The sequence below is a fragment of the Mya arenaria genome, chromosome 4, assembly GCF_026914265.1.
Source record: "Mya arenaria isolate MELC-2E11 chromosome 4, ASM2691426v1".
Lineage (NCBI taxonomy): Eukaryota > Metazoa > Mollusca > Bivalvia > Myida > Myidae > Mya > Mya arenaria.
Window position 1 is genome coordinate 44334910 of NC_069125.1, and position 24809 is coordinate 44359718.

At 32.8% G+C, this 24809-nt stretch overlaps 1 protein-coding gene across 4 annotated transcripts in view; it reads left to right on the plus strand.

Moving 5' to 3' along the window:
- LOC128232172 (cellular retinoic acid-binding protein 2-like) overlaps positions 1–24809 on the plus strand; it is a 53936-nt gene that overhangs the window by 6774 nt on the left and 22353 nt on the right. Inside the window, exon 1 of one of the 4 annotated variants that reach the window (XM_052945579.1) lies at positions 15407–15508. The exons of 1 other annotated variant lie outside the window; for it this stretch is intronic. In XM_052945579.1, coding sequence (XP_052801539.1) covers positions 15415–15508 — 94 coding nt within the window. In that variant the 5' untranslated portion in view covers positions 15407–15414. Of the gene's footprint in view, positions 1–15406; positions 15509–19558; positions 19686–20956; positions 21309–24809 lie in introns of those variants that run through there. 2 more of the 4 variants (XM_052945580.1, XM_052945577.1) reach the window with 2 other exon arrangements.

Consider the following 24809-nt stretch of genomic DNA (forward strand, 5'->3'; position numbering starts at 1 on the left):
CATTGCCTGGCGCTCTGCATTAAAAGCTAGTACTTGGAATATGGTTACATGTACTTCATAAATCCAAGGAAATTGGATGACATAGTTAATGCTTTACATTGTGCACGTTAATTAAACAAGATTTCTTCGAAAAAAGCTAGTGTACATAAAGGACTAACCTTGTGCTTGCTGGACAGTTGATAGATCGGAGAACGCTGCGTCGCTTTTAAAAAAAGACGGAGAAGAACTGGCTCAAACATCTAAACAATATGTACTCTGTAGCAAAATTACCGTCATAATTAGTACTTTTTAAACGACCCTGGAATAAACCATGTGTGTACCGACGTGTGATTTGTAAAATAATGTACAAAAATGAATGTCAGGTCTCACCAAATCAGTAGATTTCTTTATATACACTTATTTTCAAATACATTGTATCTACTTTAGGCATGTGTTCAATCAATGTTTTATTAATATCCACAGAGTTCAGACGCCCTGCAAATTTTCATTACACCATTGGATTCCGATAAAGGATATACCAAATTAGGAAACATTTCAACTTATACCTGATCATACTTATCCTTAATATGGAATGCGTATTTTATTTTTAGCCAGAACAACATTGTATAATTATCAAAGGGTTGAAATACAAAGCTACATTGACAAGTTGGTGTCAAAATGAAGTCATGGCGACAAAGTAATAATGCTAAAAATTCGCAACAAATATCTTTATTACTAGTAGCACTCTTAAAACTCTGGGTTATTACATTCGTGTGCATAGTGTAAGTTGTAAAATAAAGTACAAACATTAAAGGCAGGGATGGTTTACAATAGATGCTTCATTTAAGTCAAAAGAGTACAGTCTCCTTGCAATATTTGATTTATACCATTGACTTCCAATAAAGGATATACCATATTTTGTTTCAACCAAAAGCTTTTTCTTCTATAGAGAGTGCGAAACATTGCTGTAGTAAGCAAGGCAATACAAGAACGCTTGTAATCAGGTAAGATAATAAACAACTTTTAATGGAGAACTTTTCTTCTGCCTCTAACTACAATATATTGTAGCAAAATCACACGGATCACATGAAAAACGGTTTCTCTATATTAGATACTCACACAACATATTGGAGATTTCTAGACGTTTCCAAAAAATAATTTGTCACATAGCAGAGAAAATTTCTTAAGGAATTCTCGAAAATGTCAGAAGTTTTGGATAAAATAATTAGCGAGCTTGGAGGAAAATGGCAGTTGGATAGAGCGGAAAACTTCGAAGAGGCTCTTCAGGAAATGGGTAATTATACTGGAGTTTAGTTTATATCCACGTTTTCGTAATATGTTCAGCATAAGGTATCATAAATTGCTGTTTAACGTAAGGTTTGTACCTTTTCCTTTTTTACATTAAGATCAACGAATAAAAACATAAAACCGTCGTGAAGTTTTTAGGTATAATCATAACGTTTCAATAGTCATGTAGAGATGTAGACACTTTTATGGACGCGTTTGTCGTACATACTGATGATATGATTCTGCAGTCTTGTCGACTTTAAGTGCACAATATGACGTCATTTGCAGGTCGACTTGTTCACTTATTAACTTAGTACGTCGACTTTTATTGTTAAAGACACTATTTGGATTCTGTTATGGTTTATTGCAGATGAAGTTGGCATATAATGCGTTTAATTCTTTGTCGGAAAAAAATAAGTCAACATATCCGGTTATGGTTACATGACGAAATCATCATTATATACCATACATAAATGTTGGATGTAAATAAATGATATCACCTACATATCTACTGCTTTACTAGAAACATGCGTTAATATTAACGTAGTAAGACATCATTTTTCAATATGTTTTATTTTCTAACCAGACGACGCCATGTCATGGTTTTATAAAGTATCTAAGCTAAGAAAAACAACTTCTTGTGTAAGTCAACCACATACGGAATGTTTAATACTAAAATAATGACTAGGTTTATTAAACATGGTAGGACTTGTACAGCAATAAAAGTATGAGGAAAATGAAATTGGAAGAACGTTCGTACTCAGGGAGGATATTTCTTGAGATTCTGCACACAGAATTGCCGACAGGAATTATTTGCTAAGCAATTAAGGTACAGATGCAGCCGCCAGACGAGAATAAGACTGTATTAAGAGAATGGTATTAGAGAAATGTTTTACATAGTTTATATGGGAAAATTAAACAATGCACTTTTCTAAGGGGTTGCTTGTACTGACATTTAACATTTGATAGCAGTCGATGATTTCCATCAATATTCATACAGTTCAGTGACCTAAGCGCAAAAAAGAAAAACAGAAATTGATTGCTTTGTTTTGATAAGAAAAAGACGGTAACATATTGAAAATGCATTAAATGACAAGTGTTATGGACTATATAAAGAATATTAGAAGATTTGTTGCACTTGGAGACTTAATAGACCGGAGAATTTTGACGATGCTTTAGATAAATAGTTTGTCTGGCAGTTTGTTTTTAGAGTACTTTTGTAGCCACGAAGCCTTCAATTTAACCATGATCTCGTTAGACAAATCAAAAAAAAAAAAAGGTTGTGCAGTTTTATTTTTTTTCCAGTACGAAGTCAAACTGCATTGCACAATCGTAGGTCCGCCTCTTTAAGATTAGTCGTTTACAATATTTGGTAATGATCTATTCACATTGCATCAAGAAAATAAAATCTTAAGTTAACGAAATCATCTCTCGTAATACAACTTATCAGACGACCGTTCAATACCCAGAACGGTTTGGTTAAACTAGTTTTTAGAAATTGATTGATATTTATATGCTTATTGAATACGAAGGCCGGCTGCTTTGTTTCTTCTAAAATCAATAAAATATAATTTGTCAATTCATGTTCTACAACGATGGCTTCGAAAAGTGAGTTGCCATCAGTCAATTTACTTCCATACTAACTCTCGTCTTCAAAACATATTAGTTAGAGCTCGTCCGCTGAAGAGTCTGGTTGAGAACCGGTTTAAACCTGTTTATCGGTTTATTTATTCAATTTTTGGTTTTGTCCCAAGATGTTGCTTAACATGAGGTTGGTGAAAAGTTGTCTTGGATACTATATCAAATCCACTAGTCAATAAAACAATGAAATCTATAAGGTCCAGCCAAGTGGATTAGAATTTTTTCAGGGTAATGTTTAAAAGGATTAAATCCAAACAAACAGACAAAAAAACAAGCGACACTGCGGTACAAGACAACAAACACTGTCCAACAATATAAATATCGTCATTGGTAAAATAAGCTTACCGCCCTGGCACAGTTAGTGAACAATAAGTTTAACTAAGACTCGAGGAGTGATTGAACTGTGTCTCAGGCCTAAGAAAAAATATAGTTTTTTTTTGAGTGAGCTGCTTGTTCATTCTTATCTTGATTACTATCTTCAAATAATATACAACTGTTATTCAATTATCTTATGAAGATCAATTCTTACATGCATCGTTCTTCTATACCAATACTGAATAAAGAGTGTGCATTTTTATTTTTAGCCAAAACTACTTGTATATTTTTTTGGTAATTTGACCATTGATTGATATTATAATGTTTGCCGATTTTTCGCAGTTGTAGAGTCATGAATTCTTAGAATAGTATGTAAGTCATTGCCTTGATATTTAATAGATGTCTAAAACAATATATATTATGAGAACATAATGAAATGGTAATCTGTCGGTAGCAAAAACATAATTCAAACCATTCGGTTTGAAACTATTTTTTGAATAGATTGAAACTATTCTTTTACTGGATTGAAAAAAAAAACATAATTGACTGGATACAAATTATTCATCAACTGTAATAAATAATGCAACACTACATGTTTACAAGACGTTGACAAAACCCTTCAAAGTTGGTCAAGAAAACAAGGTATTATAAAGATAGTATTAAACCCAATAAATCTATACGTTTTAAACAAAAAGGACAAAGGACCCCAATTCATGTCAACAAAATCAAAGAAGTAGGTATTTAGTTTTCTTAATGTATTCTCCTCCATTTAAGAGTTTAAACGTATAATATCCGAGTTCTTTCTCTTCCATCGAAAGACCAACTAACTTTTTCTCAGAGAACCTATCACATATGTTCTATGTCGCAAGCACAAAAATTGATGCCACAATTATTGGAAACTCTGAGACGATAAAAGTGCGAGTAAAATAGTCGAACGTTTGGGAGAAGTGACGGACAGGCCTAATAGGAAATGGCAGTAAGACAAGACGGACATTTTTGAAGCTGCACTTCGAGAAATGGGTAAATTAAATGTAAAAGATATTCAGTTTGTTTGTACTTGTTTCTGCAGAAATGAGCCTCAGACAAGAATAATTTAATTATACGAGTGTTTATCAGTTGTAAGTGATAACAGTTGGGTTTATGAGAATTGCTAGTCTAAAATAGTCATTATGTGCTTCAAAACACATGTCAAACCACAGACTGAAGAACAATATGTGTTAGTGTTTGACAATATCAGCGTGCCCAAGTAAAAACAGAAATCATTAATTTGCATCATTTAAGAGAAGGAGTTAAACACCCACACTGAAAAGGAAGTAAAACTCACACGTTGATGGTAGAAAAAAAGCGATGAAAAGTTTTAGAAATGAAATCAACCGGTTGCTGCTTTTTCTATAATGCTTACATACTTAAAATAAATAAATGATGTCCATACACGCAAAAGCATTATAAATGTAGGCTGTACATAGTCCGCAAAGCAATTAAAAAATTATTTTCTTCTTCATGGAAAAGAATGAAAAAAATCATCGTTAGGCTTAAGTTTTAGCATGAATATATATTATTTAGAAAGTGTACATGTTTTTGCTATCTTGTTGCGGTGTTTTCGGGGGGGTTATGTACTCTAAATACACATACCAAATACATGTCTTTAAATTGTAATAAAAATTGACGAGATACGATTTTGATATGAAATACTTAATACAATTTTAAAGGGTGCAATGGTCCATAATACTGTTTTAGTCGAAGTAGTGTTAATTAATCAAATCTCATCATTTAATCCACCAATTTACAGTTTTTTAAAGCAACATAAACATATAAAGGCATCAAATAACTGATATCGAAGTAGTAATTGTTCTCTAAATAAGTCCGGTTTCCCAAGTGCCTTTTCGACCATTATAGATGGACTGTTGTTGCTCAAATTGGAAAATGTACCTTGGAAAAATACACATGGCTTTGCAGAAATACTATGATAATAATTATAAGGCAATACAGGTGTCAATGCAGACACATTATGATAGCATGGGTAAACCAATACTGATGTTAATTGTGTTCTAATTTGTACAGGGATGCAACTTCTATCACCCATAAAACACTTATTCTCACATTGCCTAGCAAATATGTGGATGTAATAATTGAATTGTTTAAAGTAATACTATATATATATACGATTGGTGCAAAAAGTGGTAAATAAACTTTAACAATGTCGACTGTATTGATGACAAACTCTGTGGGTGTTTGATATTGGATAAATAACCCTGCCACATTTTCATGACATTTTACATAACATCGCGCGATATATTTCGAGAAAGAACCTGGCAAGAAATTATGGCTGGTGCTAACGCGTTGGCTCAAATAGCTCTTATAGCATTGTCTTAATATTGATTATTGAGAAACATTGACGTTCATTTTGGAGAAACCGCTCCTCGGTATGACGTAAATAATAAATTTTGCTGCACTTTGATTGGACAATCTCGATGTAAATTGATCAATGGTTACGATAATAATACTATCAAATATTCTTCTGTAATTCACTAACAAAAATGTGAATAAGATTTTTTTCCTTATTGTTTCTCGAACAATTTATGTTTTAAATTTAGATCTCGACATCATCAGTGTATCCAAATGTTATTGTTAAACAATTTGTTAAAGTATTTAGCAGCAAATCATTTTAAATTTAAACCTTTTGATACCAAAATCAAAAAATTACAGCTGATACTTGTAAGAGTACACCAGATTGAACGTCTTGTAACTATGATGGTGAACTTGACAATGTTATCAATGGAACCTACGAAGTGAAGTTACCAGGAAACGCGGCTGATTGTTGATTTAGCCCACAGAAATTTGAAGAGCTGTGTCTTTTAATTAAAATAAATATTTCATACACAGTTCTGCCTGCATGAAACTGTCGGTCTAGTTCTCATGGATATTTGCACACCTGTCATGATAAAACATATTCTTTTATCCGGATTATAACATCATGAACGTAAACAGAAAAAATCTGGACCTAGAAAGAAAGAACATTGTATTAACGAGGTATTATATTGGGTATAGTATGACAAGACGATTTGCTGACGCCCTGTATAACGTCGAGGTCGGTGTGTAATTGCGTATCCGCGGGTTGAGACGTATGCAAGTTTCCGAATTAAGGTATGTAGGAAAAAAGGAATTAAACAAGTTTTCGAAGGACGTAACTCCGCCCTCCGACCTACGGAAATCCTAAACAGATAATAGGGGTCGTCTTCAGATTGTTAATTAAGCAGTGAAGTGTTATGGTCCAATGTCAAATTGTTCTCAAATATCATTATTGTGAACATTATTTTCCAAACATACTTCTCCTTCATGTATGTATCTTTTATCTTTGTTTAAAAACACAAACCAAACAATATATAAAATAAGGACCTTGCCACTTGAACATTACCAAAATTGAAATGATTTTTATTAAGACCTTGTGGATTGAGGACAACGCCCCGATAGCTCATTGGTGGAGCATCCGCCTCGGTTGCGAAAGGCCGACGTTAACATTAATGTAAACAAAGCTAACAATAAATTGTCATTACTCCTACGTTTGCATTCCTTGAGTTTTGGTGCGGCAGGTCCCGGATTCAATCCCGGATTTCAGTCTTACCAAATTACGTTAAAGTAAGCACCAGAATCTACATTGCATGAGAATTTGGGATACTTGCCTTACCCAACAAAATTGTATGCCGTAATGGATGCTTTATGTACAGAGTGCACGTTAAATAACCCAGATGTATATTCGAAAATAGCAAGGGTACATGTTAGACTAATTTTGTGGTTGCTCGTCAGTTGATGGATCTGAAAATGCTGACGGCGCTAGTGAGAAAAACAGGCCCCATATTCTAAACAAAAAAAAACACTGTCGCAAAAATATAACTTTTAATGCTAGTTGCTATAATTGATCTAAAGACCCTGATTTAAATAGTTTGTGTACCGACGTGTAATTTATAAAATGAAGCACAAATGTGTATGGTTAGTATCATCAAAACACTAAATTTCTTTATTTACACTTAATTCCACATATCCACTACATGAATGAGTTTCAATCGATGCTTCATTCATACACACAGAGTTTAAACGTCCTGCAATACTTGTTTACCACCATTGAACTCCAAAAAGGTTATACTTAATTAGGAAACGTTTCAACTTATAGCTTTCCCTTCCATCGATGGACATTGCTGAAGATGGCAAGACAATATAAGAACCCATGAAAAAGTGTATCATGGCGTAAGATACAACAATAAACAACAGTTTATGAAGAAATAACACATTTTACAAAACATGATCGTTCCAGTTTTAAGTCTAGTATTGCCTTAAACTGCTTTATATGATTAGCATGTTCACACATGGTGTCCTTTTCTCTGTATCAGTAACTCACACCACATATTGGAGGTTTCTAGGCTTGACCAAAAAGGGAGAATATAATTTGTCACATAACAAGGTTTATTTCTTAAGGAAATTCTCAGACGTTTTTGATAACATAATTAGCAATCCTTGGGGAAAATGGCAGCTGGAGAGGGCTAATAATTTCGATGCGGCTCTAAAAGGAATGATTTAGTATACTGAATCTGAGTTCAGAATACCTATTATAGGTTTGTATACAACGTTCGATTTTCCAGACGTATTTTAAAAGCTCTTAAACATGTTTGTGACGTCATCTATGTTCTTTTTGTACTCTATATGGGTTACTGGATTATTTTATGTACTTTGTTTCCTATAACTGTCCAAAATCTTAAGGATGGACTGTCCAATGTTTTAATAATGGAAAGTGATTGTTCAAATAATTGGCAGTCATTTTTCTTGTAATACACAGTCAGTAGAAATAGTAGTATGGTAGAATCAAGACGCGTGTTGACAAACTTCTCGTATTAAGTAAAACTATGCACTTATTTGAAGAAAACATTCTCCTTTAATTTCTTCGGTTTCATACATAAATATAAAACGTTGATTTAAAATAATCATTTTTTTTATGCTGTAACCACCCAAATCCCAATGAAAATGTTACTGAGGTTTGTGCAGCCGTATTGGCAAAGGAAACTGTTTATTATTTGCTTATCCCTTATACAGAAGAAAAAAAATCTTAAACTTATTTTTTTTTTCGTATTACGTGAATAATACACAATGAAAACCCACTTTGCACTTGTTATATATCCGTAGAAGTTGAATTTTAAGTAAAAGTTAGATGACTTGAATTGAAATCGTAATGATTAAGAATGGCCGGACAGAGCGTAGCGAACGAGCCATTCTTACTCATAAAAACTTGATTCAGGTCATCTTACTGACTTAGTATATAACCTCATTTACATTTTATATGCACACGTGAACGTGCGCATTATTATTATTTTTGCTTTGCCTAAGAGATGCGTGATTAGTATATTTTCAAAGGGTGTGACAGTGTACAATAAGTTGACAAAAGCGATATGAAATTCATGATTTTGACCTCGTTGTTTATATGTATAAGGTAAGTGAAACTTCTCAAACTGTCCTATATTTCAGCGAAAAAACCAAACTCGTCACCGCGTGCCTCGGACTGTTCTGTCTCTGGCATAATGGATAGTTTTCGGCCTTTTACCCTTCCGTTATATTGATCGTGGCGTTCCCGGGCGTCAAATGAACTTGATAGCAGTTTTCCGATTAAAAGGGACCAATCACCAGTATGACCGTTGAACTACCGTTGTGCAAATTGTTATGAATCTTGATATGAAAAATGGTTGTGACCATCAATTATTTATAACAATATACTTAATAACTGTTACTTAACAATGCAAGTTCAGGTACAAATAATTAACTGATATGTGTCGGTACAAAATTGAGCGTGTATAAAGAGGATCTCAAATGAGTGTTTATTTTGTATCGAATTTACTAAACGAGTTCATTTTAAAACGATATCGTTTTAAATAAACTGGTTTAATAAATTCGATGAAAAAATAAACACTCATTTGAGATTCTATTTATAAAATTACTCATTTACGGTCGAAATCTAGGTCAAAGTGTCTTCATTTCACTTATCTTATGGATTCGTGTATAGTGCGAATACTTTACATTGTCTTTTGTAAGGATGCGTCATCCGCAGGGAAAAAATAGCCCGACATAAAACATTTTATTAACAATACAAAACATAAATCATGTCTCAATTTTCAGCTATTTTCAAAGGTTTCACCTAAAAACAAACAAATACACATTTCAATCCATTAGAATCAAGCAAATTAATATTAAAGCAATGTCATAACTGCATGACGTCATTTAGTAACACGCGAGTGTGTACATGTCATTTGTCTTTTGAAGTTTAAAAAGAACATAATAAAGCGTCACAGTCGCTTTCAATAGTGCGAATTCGCTTTGTAGCTGGTCGACTACATCATGGATTTTTGTCATTATGATGGATGTGAAGGACATAACCTCCGTGAAAAGGAATACCAGAAATGTTGTAAATTCCACCAGAAAAAAGTGGGATTTGATGTGAAATCAGTGACTGTGACAGTGTGTGAACTTGAGCATTGCTGGCGAACTGCCTAGAACGAGCATTTTGCAAGGACGTAGGTGGTGTATTTTCACTGGAGTACAGGATGCTGGACATTTCCTTGTGTTGATTCTGATTTATGTGGCTAAAGTTGTTTATAAACGCACTGTTCTTGTGTACCGATGTTTGCATAATCTGGTTCGCAGGAACGTTGTTGTCATTCAATTTCTGAACGAAATGTTTTCTGGCGTTATGATAAGGGAAGTGTTTGGATTAATTTTAGCCCAGCCTTCTCCATTATTCGTTTCATTGTTGAGCTGTGTTTGTTGACACCGACATGATTTCTTTTGAAATATCTTTTCTAATGTGTGTTTACAGTTTTGGACAGCACGTATGAATACATTTTTCTTTGATGCGGTTACCTAATTTGCATAGTTATTATACTAGTATGGAAATTATTGCATGGAGGTATATCATTCCTGCGCCGTAAGTTATCTTACAAATCACAATAAAACTGGCCTCTGTCCTTTAAATGGTAGAATAAATAGATGACTACTCAATAAATGAGTTCAAAAAATCCTTTAAATACGTTGAGAGTTATTAGTTTTAGTTTAGAGTCTGATTAAGTATTTTAAAATTAATCAGATTTGTATTAATTACTATTGGCCCTCACCGGTCAATTACAGTGAAATATATTACATGCGGTAAAGTATTATAATATATGATTATTTTTACAAAAACATATGTACTTTCACATTTAAAAAAATGCTGGGGTGCTTTAATATAACAATAAAGATTCAACATAAATAAATTCATTCGTTGAACGCGCAATACGAAATGCGAACAATTGAATAAACCGAGAAATGATCGTCGTCAATTTGTTTATTAACTTTCGAGTTAACCACTATAAAATATATTTCCCTTAATACCATTCTATATCCTCCTGTCCTATAGAAAACAACAAAATCAATTCGTTTCAATGTTATTATTTTGGAAGTCTCAGTGAAGCGATTTGGAAACCGATAAACATATATAGCATAAACTTGCAACATGAGTAAAGTATGTCTTATTAATAACATACCTGACAAAATTTGAGCTTACTGACGTGATCGACAAGTCGAGGAAAACCCCTCCTTCTGGGGAAAACTCACAAACCTCTGCCCGTTTGTAATCCAGTTTTACAGGATTTGTCTCGTACCACTAGATGTCGGGCCTCATCACCCGTAAGCTCATTAACAATAAGGTTTAAAATACATATCATTTATATGATTCATTTACACATACTATATCAAGTTATACAAGTGTCAATTACAGTTAGAACAAATAGATCATTCATATGATGAAATTGCATTATAACAGAAAACTTTCACCTCAAACATTTGCTTGTAAAATCTTACAATCAATTGTATCGATGTGAACGTATCGGCTCCCCAGCGCTGAATGCCTTTACATTCATATGCGCACGGAATACTCGTGCCTATGAACCACTCGTGCATATAAAAATGCCACATGGTGGTTATTCCATTACAAAAGATAATAATTCGTTTCATTCAAACGCAAAAAAGACAGTTTAACGGATGCGTATATCGTATATATTGTTGATGTGATAGTGAAGGCTTGTCGACTTTTATAAAACCAAATGTTGCCAAACGATGGCCAAGAAATGTCCTTACTTGGAAATAAAACTACCATTTTGAATTCGTTATACATAGACGTACATTTTGATCTTACCGATTGCCTTTGAAGCATCGTCAAAATGACCACAGTCTAACAGCACAAAACAATCCTAGCCCCGACTCTTATACACTGAGATAAAATGTTCGCCGATGCTTTATTCTTTAATATGCCTTAACATATACTCAGAACCTCAGTTATTATACGTCATTACTAACACTCGTTCTACTTACATATAATAAGAAACTCGTTTGTTAAAGGGTCCGTCGAATAACATGTATGTGAACATCAAATATTATTATTTTTTATTTGAATCATTCTTTGTTTGTAAAGAATGTATTGATGTTCTGTATCGGCATAGTTTTAAATCTGTTTTATCCAACCGCTTTCAAATACACCATGTCTTTGAGACTCTTCAACATATTTCCCTAGGTCGGATTCGTTTATTAACATGTAGGTGATGGCTGTATTTGGTTTTAGTACTAGGTGTAATTTTAAGAGTTCCAGCAGTGCATTTGCAGAATGTATCAAGGGAAATTTGTAGGATATTGGGGGATTGGGGATAATAAACTTAGTTTAAGTTTTGCTTTATCGAGGAATTATAGGGTTTGGTTGATAAGATTTACCTTTTGCGTTTTATCTTTATTGAGGATTGTTGGGATAAGAGTGAGGTTTGTGCACTTAAACTGGTTTAAACCCCCAGTAAATTTACATTTTACTGACCGTTTCAAGGCGGTACCTAACAATACTTGATAAACATACCTAGTTTTTTTTATATAAAGTATGTATGCACTGTGCTGCTTATGGAGTTTTGTGCTGTTCTACCATGTTTCTTGTTTGTGATTTTATGTTCTATGTCTTTGGCGTTTACCCAGTGCCATTAAACCGGGTTTAAACTTTTTGCTACTGAGCTTGTTTCTGTAGTTTTCGCATAAATATTGGTATGAGGCTAAGCTTGAGAACCGGTTTAAACCACATAATGTTTATTGCCAATTTTAGGGCAGTAGCTCATACATTTATTGACATACATACGTAACGATATTGTTTCTGTTGTTATAAGCCGCCTTGCTGTGCTGTAAACATTCGCCCTGTATTCCATATTGTAGGTATATGTATGTTCTAGTCATATGGCATCATTGAATGTCTTAATGCTCCTTGAAACTTGAATGAATATTGAATACATCAAGGTGTCCTTTATTGATACGTTTCGGATTGCCGTGATCTCAAATAAAGATTACTGTTGTTAAAGTTGCGTTGCTATCTGCTTGGTTGATATAACAACATTTAAAGTGTACAATGTGAAGATGATTCAATTACGGTAACAATGTCAGACCCGGCCAATTCGAGTATATTATTTAGAAGGTTCGAAAAACCTATGTTAGATTAATACATGCACGCATGCTTAGTTGCGGAAACCTAACCACAAGAACTATTGCAGGAGTTTCGTTTCACTGTGGAAGATAGTATTGCCATCTCGTGAAATAATCTTTAAATGTTCTTAAAACATGCGAGGAATGTCATGGAACAATCCGATACACACATTCTCGTACAACTCGCGACCAGTCCGAGTTGGTGAATGGGAGGAGTATTGTAAGGTTATAAGAAATTACAAACATGGCAATGACTTTTAAATGATAAATGGGCTACGCAGGAAGTTAAAATATAAGAGTATAATTGTTCATTATGAAATAACTATTTCTTCATTTGTATGTTTTTTATGTTTTGTAAATACACCACAAGTCTCCATTTGACGTAACTGTTTAGTAATAACAAAAAAATAACAACAACTACCAATATGATGATTTAATATCAACAATAATATACAATAACTACGGCTTTAAAAACTCCTGCAAATAATGCAGTTCCGATATAATATATGGATTTTATGCACAGCTGGTAATTGTTGTTTTTGTTATAAATGCATTATCCCCCTTAGCAATACTACACAAGTAAAAGTACTCTGAGATCAACTGTAGCATGATGATAATGACACTGTAACAAGGTGTACCTATCATGTGAAGTAATAAAGCTTTCCGGAAATGCGTCTGTATGGTGATTAGACATACATAACTCTGGGGAACGATGTTTCTTAATTACCAAAACATTTTCAGATATTTCTTTGAGCATGGAACCTTCCCTTGTGTTCTGAAGGGCATTTCGTGAGATGTTTCACTGCCAAAACATATTATATTAGACGAGCAATAAAGGCGTGGATGGAATCGAAGTCAGGGACACACTGTACATGGTCAAAGTGCATTGTATGTACAAGTTGTTATAACGTTTAATCAAATAGAACAAACAGAGGAATCTTTTTTTAAAGAGTGCACTGTATTACAATTTTTTTTATTACATTGTTATGGTTTAACTAAAGTTTAATGCATCGGCAATTGACGATAACAAAAAGAGCTGTTTCTAAAATGGTTCAATCCCTAAACATATGATTAATTCAACAATTCTCCAATGAACTGTTTCACGTAGCCTTGGCCACTGACTTACGTATCCCTTTAATATATAATATATGACTTACGGTCAATGTCAATCACCCAGTGTATTTGAAGTCAAACTATTATCAAAACTTACAAATGTCAACAAAGTTTACCAAATACTCTTATATGTAACCTTGACATTTGACTTACTTAACCCTGACCAAAGTCAATGACAATAGATTGTTTGTAATATGTTCAATGTGTGTTAAGTTTTACTTTATATAATCTAATAAAAAGCAAATACATCAATTGTAATCATCATTTAAAAAAGAAAAAAAAACGCATTCTGTTATTGCTTTTATAGCTGCACTCTAACAGATTTAACGTTTTGACAACTTATTTTATTTTTTTTTTGTCATGGCATGAGCCAATTTCTGCGTAAATATCTGCAAACCACTGATATAAGACTGCTGACAGAAAGTCAGATCGCTGATTTTCATATCTTCGTTCGAAAATTTATGTTTTATGGCTAAAAGAGTTACTTACAGTTTAAAAAATGCATATCACATCAATTTAAAAATTAAATATGAACATCTGCGATCTGATCTTCTGTCAGCAGTCTATAATCACTGGTTTCCATTCACTTTCGCATAAATTGGCTCGTTCGAAGACAAAAAATAAAAATAAATTGTCAAAATGTTCAATCTGTGAGAGTGCAAGTTAAAATAAGAATATCAAAACGCTTGTGTTATTTTGTGCAATGCATTTCTCCTCAAATATATTCATTGAAATACCGCACCAGATACTATCTTTTACAATATATAAGAATGAGAGCGTAAGTAATAGTAATATTACTAGAACATAAACAAAACCGAAATGGCATGTGATCGAGACTTAATATAGGATTACCTTTATGGATGTAAGACACCGGATACACCTGAAAAAGATGTTAGCTTTTAAAGAAAACGAAAGATACCAACAATTGATTTTTGTTCTGAAACATTTAAACAAAAAATACTCTGTCAAAACATATTTCTTAACAGATGTAGCATTTGCTCAAATAACTATTATACTAGCGTCTATTTGCAAAATTTAAAATTATCATGAACGCCAAGGTATAAAAAGACGATAAATTAAGGCATTTCCTTATGTACACATGTTTTCAAATATCAATTACAATCATGGGATTCAATCGATGCTTCATTCATTACTCCTGTGGAAAGTCGCACTGCAATATTTGAATAACACCATTGAAAATTCTTAATGAGTTATATACTACATAACGAAACGTTTCAATAAAATAGCATTTTCACTGTAGATAGAGCATTTTCCTCAAATAAGAAGGACAATACTTAACCCATCAATGTGTTTACTACGCCTAGGGTTTTACAAATTTTAGAGAAGGAATAATACATTCCATTTTAACAGTTACTATCTGTCCATTTTCATGCAATACGGTATTAGGAAGATCACATATTGTTATGTTCGCGCTTTACTAGGGATGACAAAACCAATACGTCTAATAAACAGGGATTTATAGGTTGACAACGAACAAGAAAAATAAATTGTTACAGTGCAGTGTTTGTACATTGTTTATTCTGAAGGAAAGTCTCGCAAATGTCAGGGATTTTGGATGGAATTATTAGCGAGCTTGGGGGAAAATGGAAACTTGACAGGGCGGACAATTTCGAGGCGGCTCTTAAGGAAATGGGTAATTAGTTTTTTATATTTCGACGTTTTCGTAATTTGAACAACATACCCTTTATGCGGGATCATAAATTGTTACTGTACTCATTAAAGGATTGTTTAAGAACAATCGATGCTATGGACACATTTAATTTATAAACCAGTAAGATACAAAACAGAATGACGCACACATTTATTTAACGCTATAGACAAAACGCCAGCTGTAGAAGCTACCGGGAACTATTCGTAGAGAATTTGTTAATGAGATTAGGAGTTAATCGTTTGATATATTTCCCGTTGTGTGTTTGTCGATGTAGTAATCAATTTATTCTCAGGGTTGTACTAGTTCCATAATTAGAAACCGACTTATTATACAAACTGTTAGCCCTGATGTGAAGTTGTGATATAATCATACATCTGTTTCCATAAAGCCCAATGTTTTGAAGAACTGAGCATATGTGTTGGATGAACCTAGATTATTTTCACTTGGATAGCTGGTGTTTAAGATCACGACATTTTGTACAGACATAAATATTGATGTTGTAAAACAAAGATAGTGAACAGATGTCTGTATTGTACAAACACCATGTAAGAGTTTTATAAATGATCTTAATTGAGAAAATAACTTCTACGATTGATCGTTAGCCTCATACTATATCCTTAAATTCTTAACAGACGAGTATGATATGCTAACCTGGTAGAGCTACTTTATAAAGTAATAATGTTATTGGGAGAAAGAAATTTGAAAGAAAGTATTTCAGAATTTCATCATAGCGATATCCTAGACATTTGCTCGAGCATTGCTAGTCTTTGATCTTTCGTACTTGAAGGAGGGATATTATTTTCTGCGTTTGAGTAAAACGAATTAGAAGAAAGTTAGTTTCCCTCGTTTGTAATGGAATAAGCATCAGGTAGCGTTTTATAAGCATGAGTGATTTTATATGCACGAGTATTTCGTGCGTACATGCATGTAAAGGCATTCAGCGCTGGGAAGCCGATACGTTCACATCGATACAATTGATTGTTAAATTTACAAGCAAATGATTAAGTTGAAAGTTTTCTCTTATTATGCAATTTCATCATATGAATGATCTATTTGTTCTCACTTGTATACATAGCGTTGTAAATGACAATTGTATAACTTGATATAGTACGTATACATGAATCATATAAATAATATGTTTTTAAACACAATTGTTAAGGAGCTTACTGGTGATGAGGCCTGACATCTAGTGGTACGAGACAAATCCTGTAAATCAGGATGACAAACGGGTAGAGGTTTCTGAGTTTTCCCCAGAAGGACGGTTTTATCTCAGTTTTTCCTCGACTTGTCGACCACGTCTGTAAGCTCCAGTTTTGCAAGCACGTTGTTAATTAGACAAACTTTGCGCATTTTGCAAGTTTGTGCTGTATGTGCTAATCGGCTTCCCAAATCGCTTCACTGAGACTTCCAATATAATACCATTGAAAATTATTGATTTGTTGTTTTCTATAAGAGGTTATAGAATGGTAGTAAGGAGTTATTATTTTAAGATTTTGAATGTCTACAAAGTTTATATGTGACAATTAAGTAATATACTATTTTATCTTATTGACAAAGAAAAATTAATGACATTCGTTTTTTATCTGACACTGTTGATGGAAATTAGTGACAAAACGCAAAGCAGGATTCAAACATCAGTATTGTTGTAAAGCAAATAATTTGGCAAGTAAAAAATGAAGATGAAGAATCATTTTGTGGCTCTTAGAGACTTCATATATCGGATAATTCTGGCGATGCTTTAAAGAATAGAATATTGGTAAGATTAAAGTGTATATCTATCAGGTAATTGAATTGGTTATTCTTACCCCAGACACTAGCATCAAAGTTTGAAGCTGCGTTCAAAACTGAATGGTTTCTCACAAGAAAATGGAGTTTCTAGATTTTAATTGTTACATCAACTTAATTGAATTACATTGTTTGTGTTCTTACTATGACCTTGAGATTGCATTGTATTCAATGCTTACACATGTTGACAACTATTTGCATTTAATTTAAATACTAATCAAATATAAGTATACACGCTATCCAGTACAAACAAACTGTTAAGCACGTTCGTCTTACCACTAGTGTGGTCTCTTTGCACAAAACAGTGGTAGCATCGCCGATTTACGATGAGACGATTTATATCTTTGGTAATGCAATAAGTGTGGGTCGGAAATCCATATTATTGTGGTTTCTTTGCACAAAACAATTGTAGCATCGCCCATTTACGATGACACGGTTTATATCTTTGGTAATGCGTTAAGTGCGGGTCGGAAATCCTAAGTATTTTTCATCGCTGTGAAGATAGTAACAGTTGATTATGCTTGTTTTATTCCCGATGCTTGAAATGGCAAGATTTGGGTTGATTGCGATAGGACTCACATGTGGAGTTGGTAGTGGTCCAATTGATAGAATGACGTCGTTGATTCGAGCCCTATACTAGACCAATTTTTTATCTTTACAGCATGTAAATGCTTTAAAAATGCAATCAAGCCATAGGTCTTCAACTCGAATGCAATCAAGTTTTTAGAAACACATTTGTAGTGTAAACAGTTGTTTTGTAAGCATATGGCATCATCATCAATAGAAACTAGACGAATCCAAAACTATCTTTCCACCTTCAATACCTTGCGCAATCAATGTAAAAGATGTTATCAACGACGGAAAGTACAATGTAGGTAACAGTTAACAGTTGTTATTGATAATAAAACATTATTGATACAGAATTGCATTATATTACATAATTAAGTATAAATAACTGACATTTTGGGTGCATTCGGTTTAATACATTTGACAATTGAAGATTAAAACAAGAGATATCGTAAAATGGTTTATTCGCATTATTCTGAAACATATGGTACGTTGTTTTTTAAAGAAGAATTGAACAACAGTTCAATGGTCTGGTGGACGTAACCTTGAACACTGACTTTCTAATCGCTTAAGAGACAATATAGGTCTTATAGTTAATTGCAATCCACCAGTTAGGGTGTCAATGTCCTAAGTTGAACTGTTCTCAATACCAGCAAGTGTAAACATTGTTTTCCAAACACTCATGTAAGTGACCTTGATTTTGACTTACTTACCCCTAAACATTTCGGAGAATTTACTAACTAAAGTCAATGACATAAGACCGGTGTCATAGATATATGTATATTAGGTTGTTACATTATATTATCATATAAAAAGCTAATAAATCAATTAGAATCCCCATAAACATCTCTGGGTTTCATTTTGATTTGGATTTGCCGTTATTTATTTCTAAATTAAGAATATCAAAACAAATTGTTATTGTATGCCAATCATTTCCCCACCAAATTGTGTTAAGAACATGGACACTAGAACAATAACACAATCAAAATTGCATGTGATTAAGTGTGGGAATAACTATGGGGATGTTGGACACCTTACCAGGTCTGAATCACGTTGGCTTTTAAAGAAAATGGAGAAGACCAGCACTTAATTTTAGTTCTAAAATTCAAACAAAATAAACTCTTTGGCAATAGATGTCTCTACAACCTCAAGTATTGACCTAAATATTTCAGTTTAATATCAGTTTTATACAGGCATCTATTTGTAAAGTAACATCACGAATGACAAGAATGACAAGGTATAAAAAACGATAAATAAAGCCATTTGGTTATGTACACATACTTTTAAATATCTATTACAACCATAGGATTCAATAGATGCTTTATTCATAACTCCAGATTTAAGTCGCCTTGCACAATCAGAAAAACATAATTTAATTCCAAAGTGGCTATACGAAACTTTTTGTAAAAAAAAGTATTTTCTTCAATATATAGAGCATGCACTTCGTTGAAATAAATTGGGCAAAAAACCATCGTTGTTTTAATTCACATAGCGTGTTATTACAAAGCACCACTTTTGATAAATGATTAATACATATCAACAGCTTTACAACTTCTGTCCATTTTGATGCAATACGGTTTTAGGAAATCACACATGGTGATGTTGTAGCTATATTAGGAATGACAAAACCAAACAGAGATTTCTAGGATTGACAACTTACTAGATAAATAAATTGTTACAGTACAGTGCTTGTTCTTAAGGAAAGTCTCGAACATGTCTGAGATTTTGGATGGAATTATTAGCGAGATTGGAGGAAAATGGCAGCTTGACAGGGCGGACAATTTCGAAGCGGCTCTAAAGGAAATGGGTAATTAATTAATTATTTTTCGACGTTTTTGAAATTTGTTAAGCATTATCTTTATACGGTTTTATAAATTGTTATTTTGAAGGATTGTGTAAGAAAGATGTATGCTTAAGACGCATTTTAATAGCTCGGTATGTAATGGTTAAAATGCAATTTAACACCTTTCTTTAATGCTGTAGATGACACGCCAGCTCTAAAAGCTGCCAAGAACTTTATTGAAATAGTAAATAAAATCAGTGGTTTTCAGGTTTTTTTTCTTTATCATTATTATTTGTGTATATGCATGCATTATTTCATTTATTCTCCAATTGCACTTCTTAATTCATTAAACACATGTTGGGTGTTAAACATCATGACCTATCTGGCATAACTATGTATGTAGTTAAGCGTAAATAATAATCCGATCACCAAAGTGTACAGATACCAATGTATAAGCTATCTAAGTTTAGAAAATCAACTACTATTGTAAACACCATATAGTATCCTTAATTGACGTGTACCTATCTCTAACATGAAAAAGATGTTTCATAAAGTAATAATGCTATCGGAATTAGGAAGAAGGTAGTTCAGACTTTCATCATAATGATTTCCCAGGCACTTCCTGGAGCATGAATAATTAGAGGTTAATGTTTCGTACTTGAAGGGGGATAATTATTGAGATTTTGCACACAGGAATGCCGACAGGATATATGTATTAAGCAATAAAGGTTTAAATGCAACCAGACGAGGAAGAGAATATTTTAAGAGAATGGTATGCGTGAATTCTTCATAGTTTATATGTGGCAATTTGTCAAACGTGTTATGATGTCAATTTGATCGCAATCGATTATTTCTGACAATATTGTCATTATAACAGATTTGAGCTTCACATTAGATAAAGGTAGTTCTTACAGGTGTACTAGTTGTATATAAATATCATGTTGTATTGCATGAGCTGTTACAAAAATGAGCCAAAGAACATACACTGGAGCCCAAAATATACATTTTGTCGGCGGCGTAAAGATACATATACAGCAGTTTGTCTGAGGGTTATAAAGAAGAACATGAATTTTTCAACAGTTCCAATATCTTTTAAAAACCGCCCTTTGAGTGAGTATTTCTTCGAAAATGTAGAAGATGTTAACACTACAACTAGAATGAAATCATGAATACGTTTATATCGTTATGTCTTAAATATAAGAACAATTCCCAGACATTGTGTTGAACTTTGATAAGTGGACATGAAGTGTTTGTACTCTTAGAAGAATATTTCTTGATATTTTGCAGACGTTTACTCCAACATAATTCATCCGTTAAGCAATTCAGGTACAACTTGAGCCTTGCGCAAGGTAGAAGGTTGTTAAATAAAGTGGAATGATATACAAGGTCTACAACGTAGAATTTCTAGAACGTTTATCATTTAAGACAATAGAAATACAGATAGCTCAGGGTAACCAAATACTGTGATTTAACATTGTTATCGGGAGACAAAAACACAAACACGTTTAACTGTGTTAAAGTTATAAAATTGATGTTAGGATATTAATGATAAAATGGCATGTGATCAAGACTTGATAAAGGATCAACTTTGTGGCTGTTGGATTCTTGAACGATCGGAGAACTTTGACGATGCTTTAAAGGAAATGGGTAAGGTCATGACGTACATCCTTCTCTATGAAAAGTGCTTTGTCTATAAAACAATTCTTTATTTGCATGTACTATATAACTTAATTCAAAAGTTCAAGAAATATGTTTATTGTAATATTATGAAAAAATCTTGCAATGTTATCATTACTTTTACTGGTAGCAATGGAAGCTGTAGGAACAGCGAAGAGGCGCGACAATAACGCTTACTCTGTTTAGATGCACTATTGCAATGCCTTGCTTAAAAAAAACCACTCTCGACGTTACAAATAACAAAGGCAGGAGATTCGCCGTTGAACGGTTAGCGAGACAGGTGTTCAACTTGGGTTTATTACAAAATAATTGAATGGTATTCCAATATATGGCAATTCTGAATAACGTTTTAATACTTGAAGTGAAAGAACAACAACGGAATATGTGTTTCATAATATGTGTTTCATAATATAAGGTTGAATGTTCTTCTCACTTTAAAAAAGTTGCGGTAATATTTGAAAGTTTCTATTATCGATATCCACACACGCGTAAAACCAATAAAAGAATGCACTTCAAACATGTTGAACATTTGTTTTCGATATGTTTACCATACTACGTTTTTTTATTGAAATAGTTTGCTTCTTCGACTTTGTGATAGTAAGATGACATAGAGGAAAGTCGTATTGACTTCGTTATCATTAATATATTACTTCAGGTCATCTAACTGACTAAGAATACAACCTTATTTGTTGACACATTGTCATCACAAAATCTGACACAGGAAGGATGTACCGAAAGTAAGCGGACCTTTACACACCCGCGAAAGTATAAAATGATTAAGAATAGTACTTGCTATCTGTAATTTCATCGGCTGAAAAAGTGCCAAACGTAATCACTCAGGGCCCAAAAATGCACAAAGTATCCCTCAATAATATCGCCATCGCCTTAATTGTCTGCATCACTTATGTGATACTATTGTTTGTTTGATATAGGTCTTTTTGACACATTTATAAAAAAGTCCGTATCAAACTTTATTATAATATAACATTTGCATCGACAAACTCATGGCTTGCATGCTCATCACAATGGTTATATTTATTTTATAAATTATTTTATATCATTATCATACATTTTTTATTTGTTTTCCTTTTTGCCGACGATGCGGTAAATGTATCAGAGACTAAGGCAGAATTGCAGAATTCTCTAAATAAAATACATTCCTTTTGTCGTAACTGGAATCTCAGTATTAACATAAATAAAAATAAAGTAATGGTTTCAGGAAGGGTGGAATATTTGGGATTAATGATAAATGGTTTTATATATGTAAAACAAAAAGATGGAAGTTGTTAGTTCTTTCAATTATCTAGTAGGTTGATTTTACTAGCGGTAGTTACTTTATGAAAGCTACAAAAACTCAAGCTGGAAAGGGGCTTAGAACTTTCCACCCTTTGATATCAAAGTTCCAATAAAAATAATGTTTAATCTTTTTGACTCATACGTATTATCAGTTCTTGACTATGGTTCTGAAATCTGGTGTAATATTAAATCGGAGGTTGTAGAAAGAGTACAAATGTAAAATGGTATTTTATTTGAAGCAGTCTGCCAATAATTTGTTTTTTTATGGATAGTTTGGCAGGTTACCTTTGTATATTAAAAGACATGTTAGAATGGTTGTTAACAATTGCTTAATACTTCACTTGGTAAAGCAAGTTAATTGTTATTTCTTTTACAGGTTCAAATTTACAGTGTTGAGAATTCTTCTACAACTGGGTATCAAAAGTTAAGGAGATTCTCCAATCATCTGGTCTTAATATGCCCTTGTCTTTAAAAAATAAGGGTTTGTTCCCCCATTAAAAAGTAGACCCAGAGACATTTATTTTAGCAACTGGAGGTCAATGTTAGACTTCGCTTATTTTCTAAATGTATTCAAAGAATTAAGACCCGTTTTGAACAATCCTCATCTCAGTTTTGTAGAAAATGAAGAAGTATAAAACTATTTTATCGAAATTACGCTTATCATCCAATGAACTAAATATACAGTTAGCTCGGCAGAATAATGTTCCTATAAATGAAAGAAAATGTACAATCTGTAGTTTAAATGATATTTCAGGACGAGTTTCATTTCGTCCTTAAATGCCCAGTATATGCAGACCGTAGACGTGAATTAATGCCGAGGTATTACTATACTCACATGAGATGAAATATATTGTTTAAATGCAATGTAATAGCGAAACTATTCTTAGGGCTCCACTATGATAAGCCATTCAAATTATGTGAAACTTTAATACAGTATATCTATTTAATAAGTTTTCCCCTTTCTTATCTCACTTCGCTTGTAGAAACGACGATGATACCTGCTGTTTTGTTGATTGTAACCTGTTGTGATCAAACTGTAATGTGTTGTTCTTTGATACATTCCGATAAGATATAGTCATGTATATTATTAATTAATATTATTCTTATATAATTCGCAATAAAATTGTATGTAACAGTCAGCATGAACCTTGTGGTTGAGTTAATTAACCTTAAATCAGTTTATATAATGAAAAACATATCTATATATTACAATAATCATTCCTCATTACCTCTACGTATTCTTCCTATATATGTGTTCTTGATATTTTTAAAAACATTCTCACTATATTCACAATATATAATAACAATAATCTTTTAACATAATAATGTTATAATTGTCACATGCTATGTTTTTTGTGTCTATACATAGTGTTAGGACGATGAGCTTTTTAAGTCGAATAAAAAAAAATGATCTGTTCTGTTTAATTATATATAGTAGCATACAAACTAATTATGAAACTGACCAAGCCAATTTTCTTATCAATAATGGAAGGTTCAACTGTTCAGGCGTCGCAAATACCTTTAGATATCTTTTTATAGTCAACAACTCCTTAATTGCTATACTTCTTAGCATATGAATAGTCGTATTTACCTTCTTCGGCTACAATGAAGCCAATTTATTGTCAAAATATAATTTAATCTTATTTAGCACTTCATGAACAGACGCTTACGTGAACAGCAACACCCTTATAATATACCGGTGTGACGCATTACCATCATTCCAAAGTTTGAACAAAAGTGTATATTTGAAGCATTTTACACATTATATTTAATGGTATTACTTAAAACAGACATCCTCATATGAATTGGTACTCTTAATCAATATTTTAAACGTTACTAATAAAGCTTACCGACATATTGTTGGGCGTGATTTTAAATACAATCCAGATCATGTTTATGTCTTAAATGTTAAACGAAGTTTTACCCATAGTCCTGGCAACATCAATTATCAAAATAGTCAAAAAACATTATTTAACACTCCGTTTATTTTACAAGTTACCGCAAATGACTTTTATCAAATGAGAAGACATAGTAGGACAAATAAAAGCCATTGTAATAGTTTAATCAATGCATACAGTCACATTAATGACTATTATTCAACACCAAAGGATTCATCGCCTCTAATTAAGTTTGCATGCGAACATTTTTAAAAACACCCATTTGGCGTCATTGACG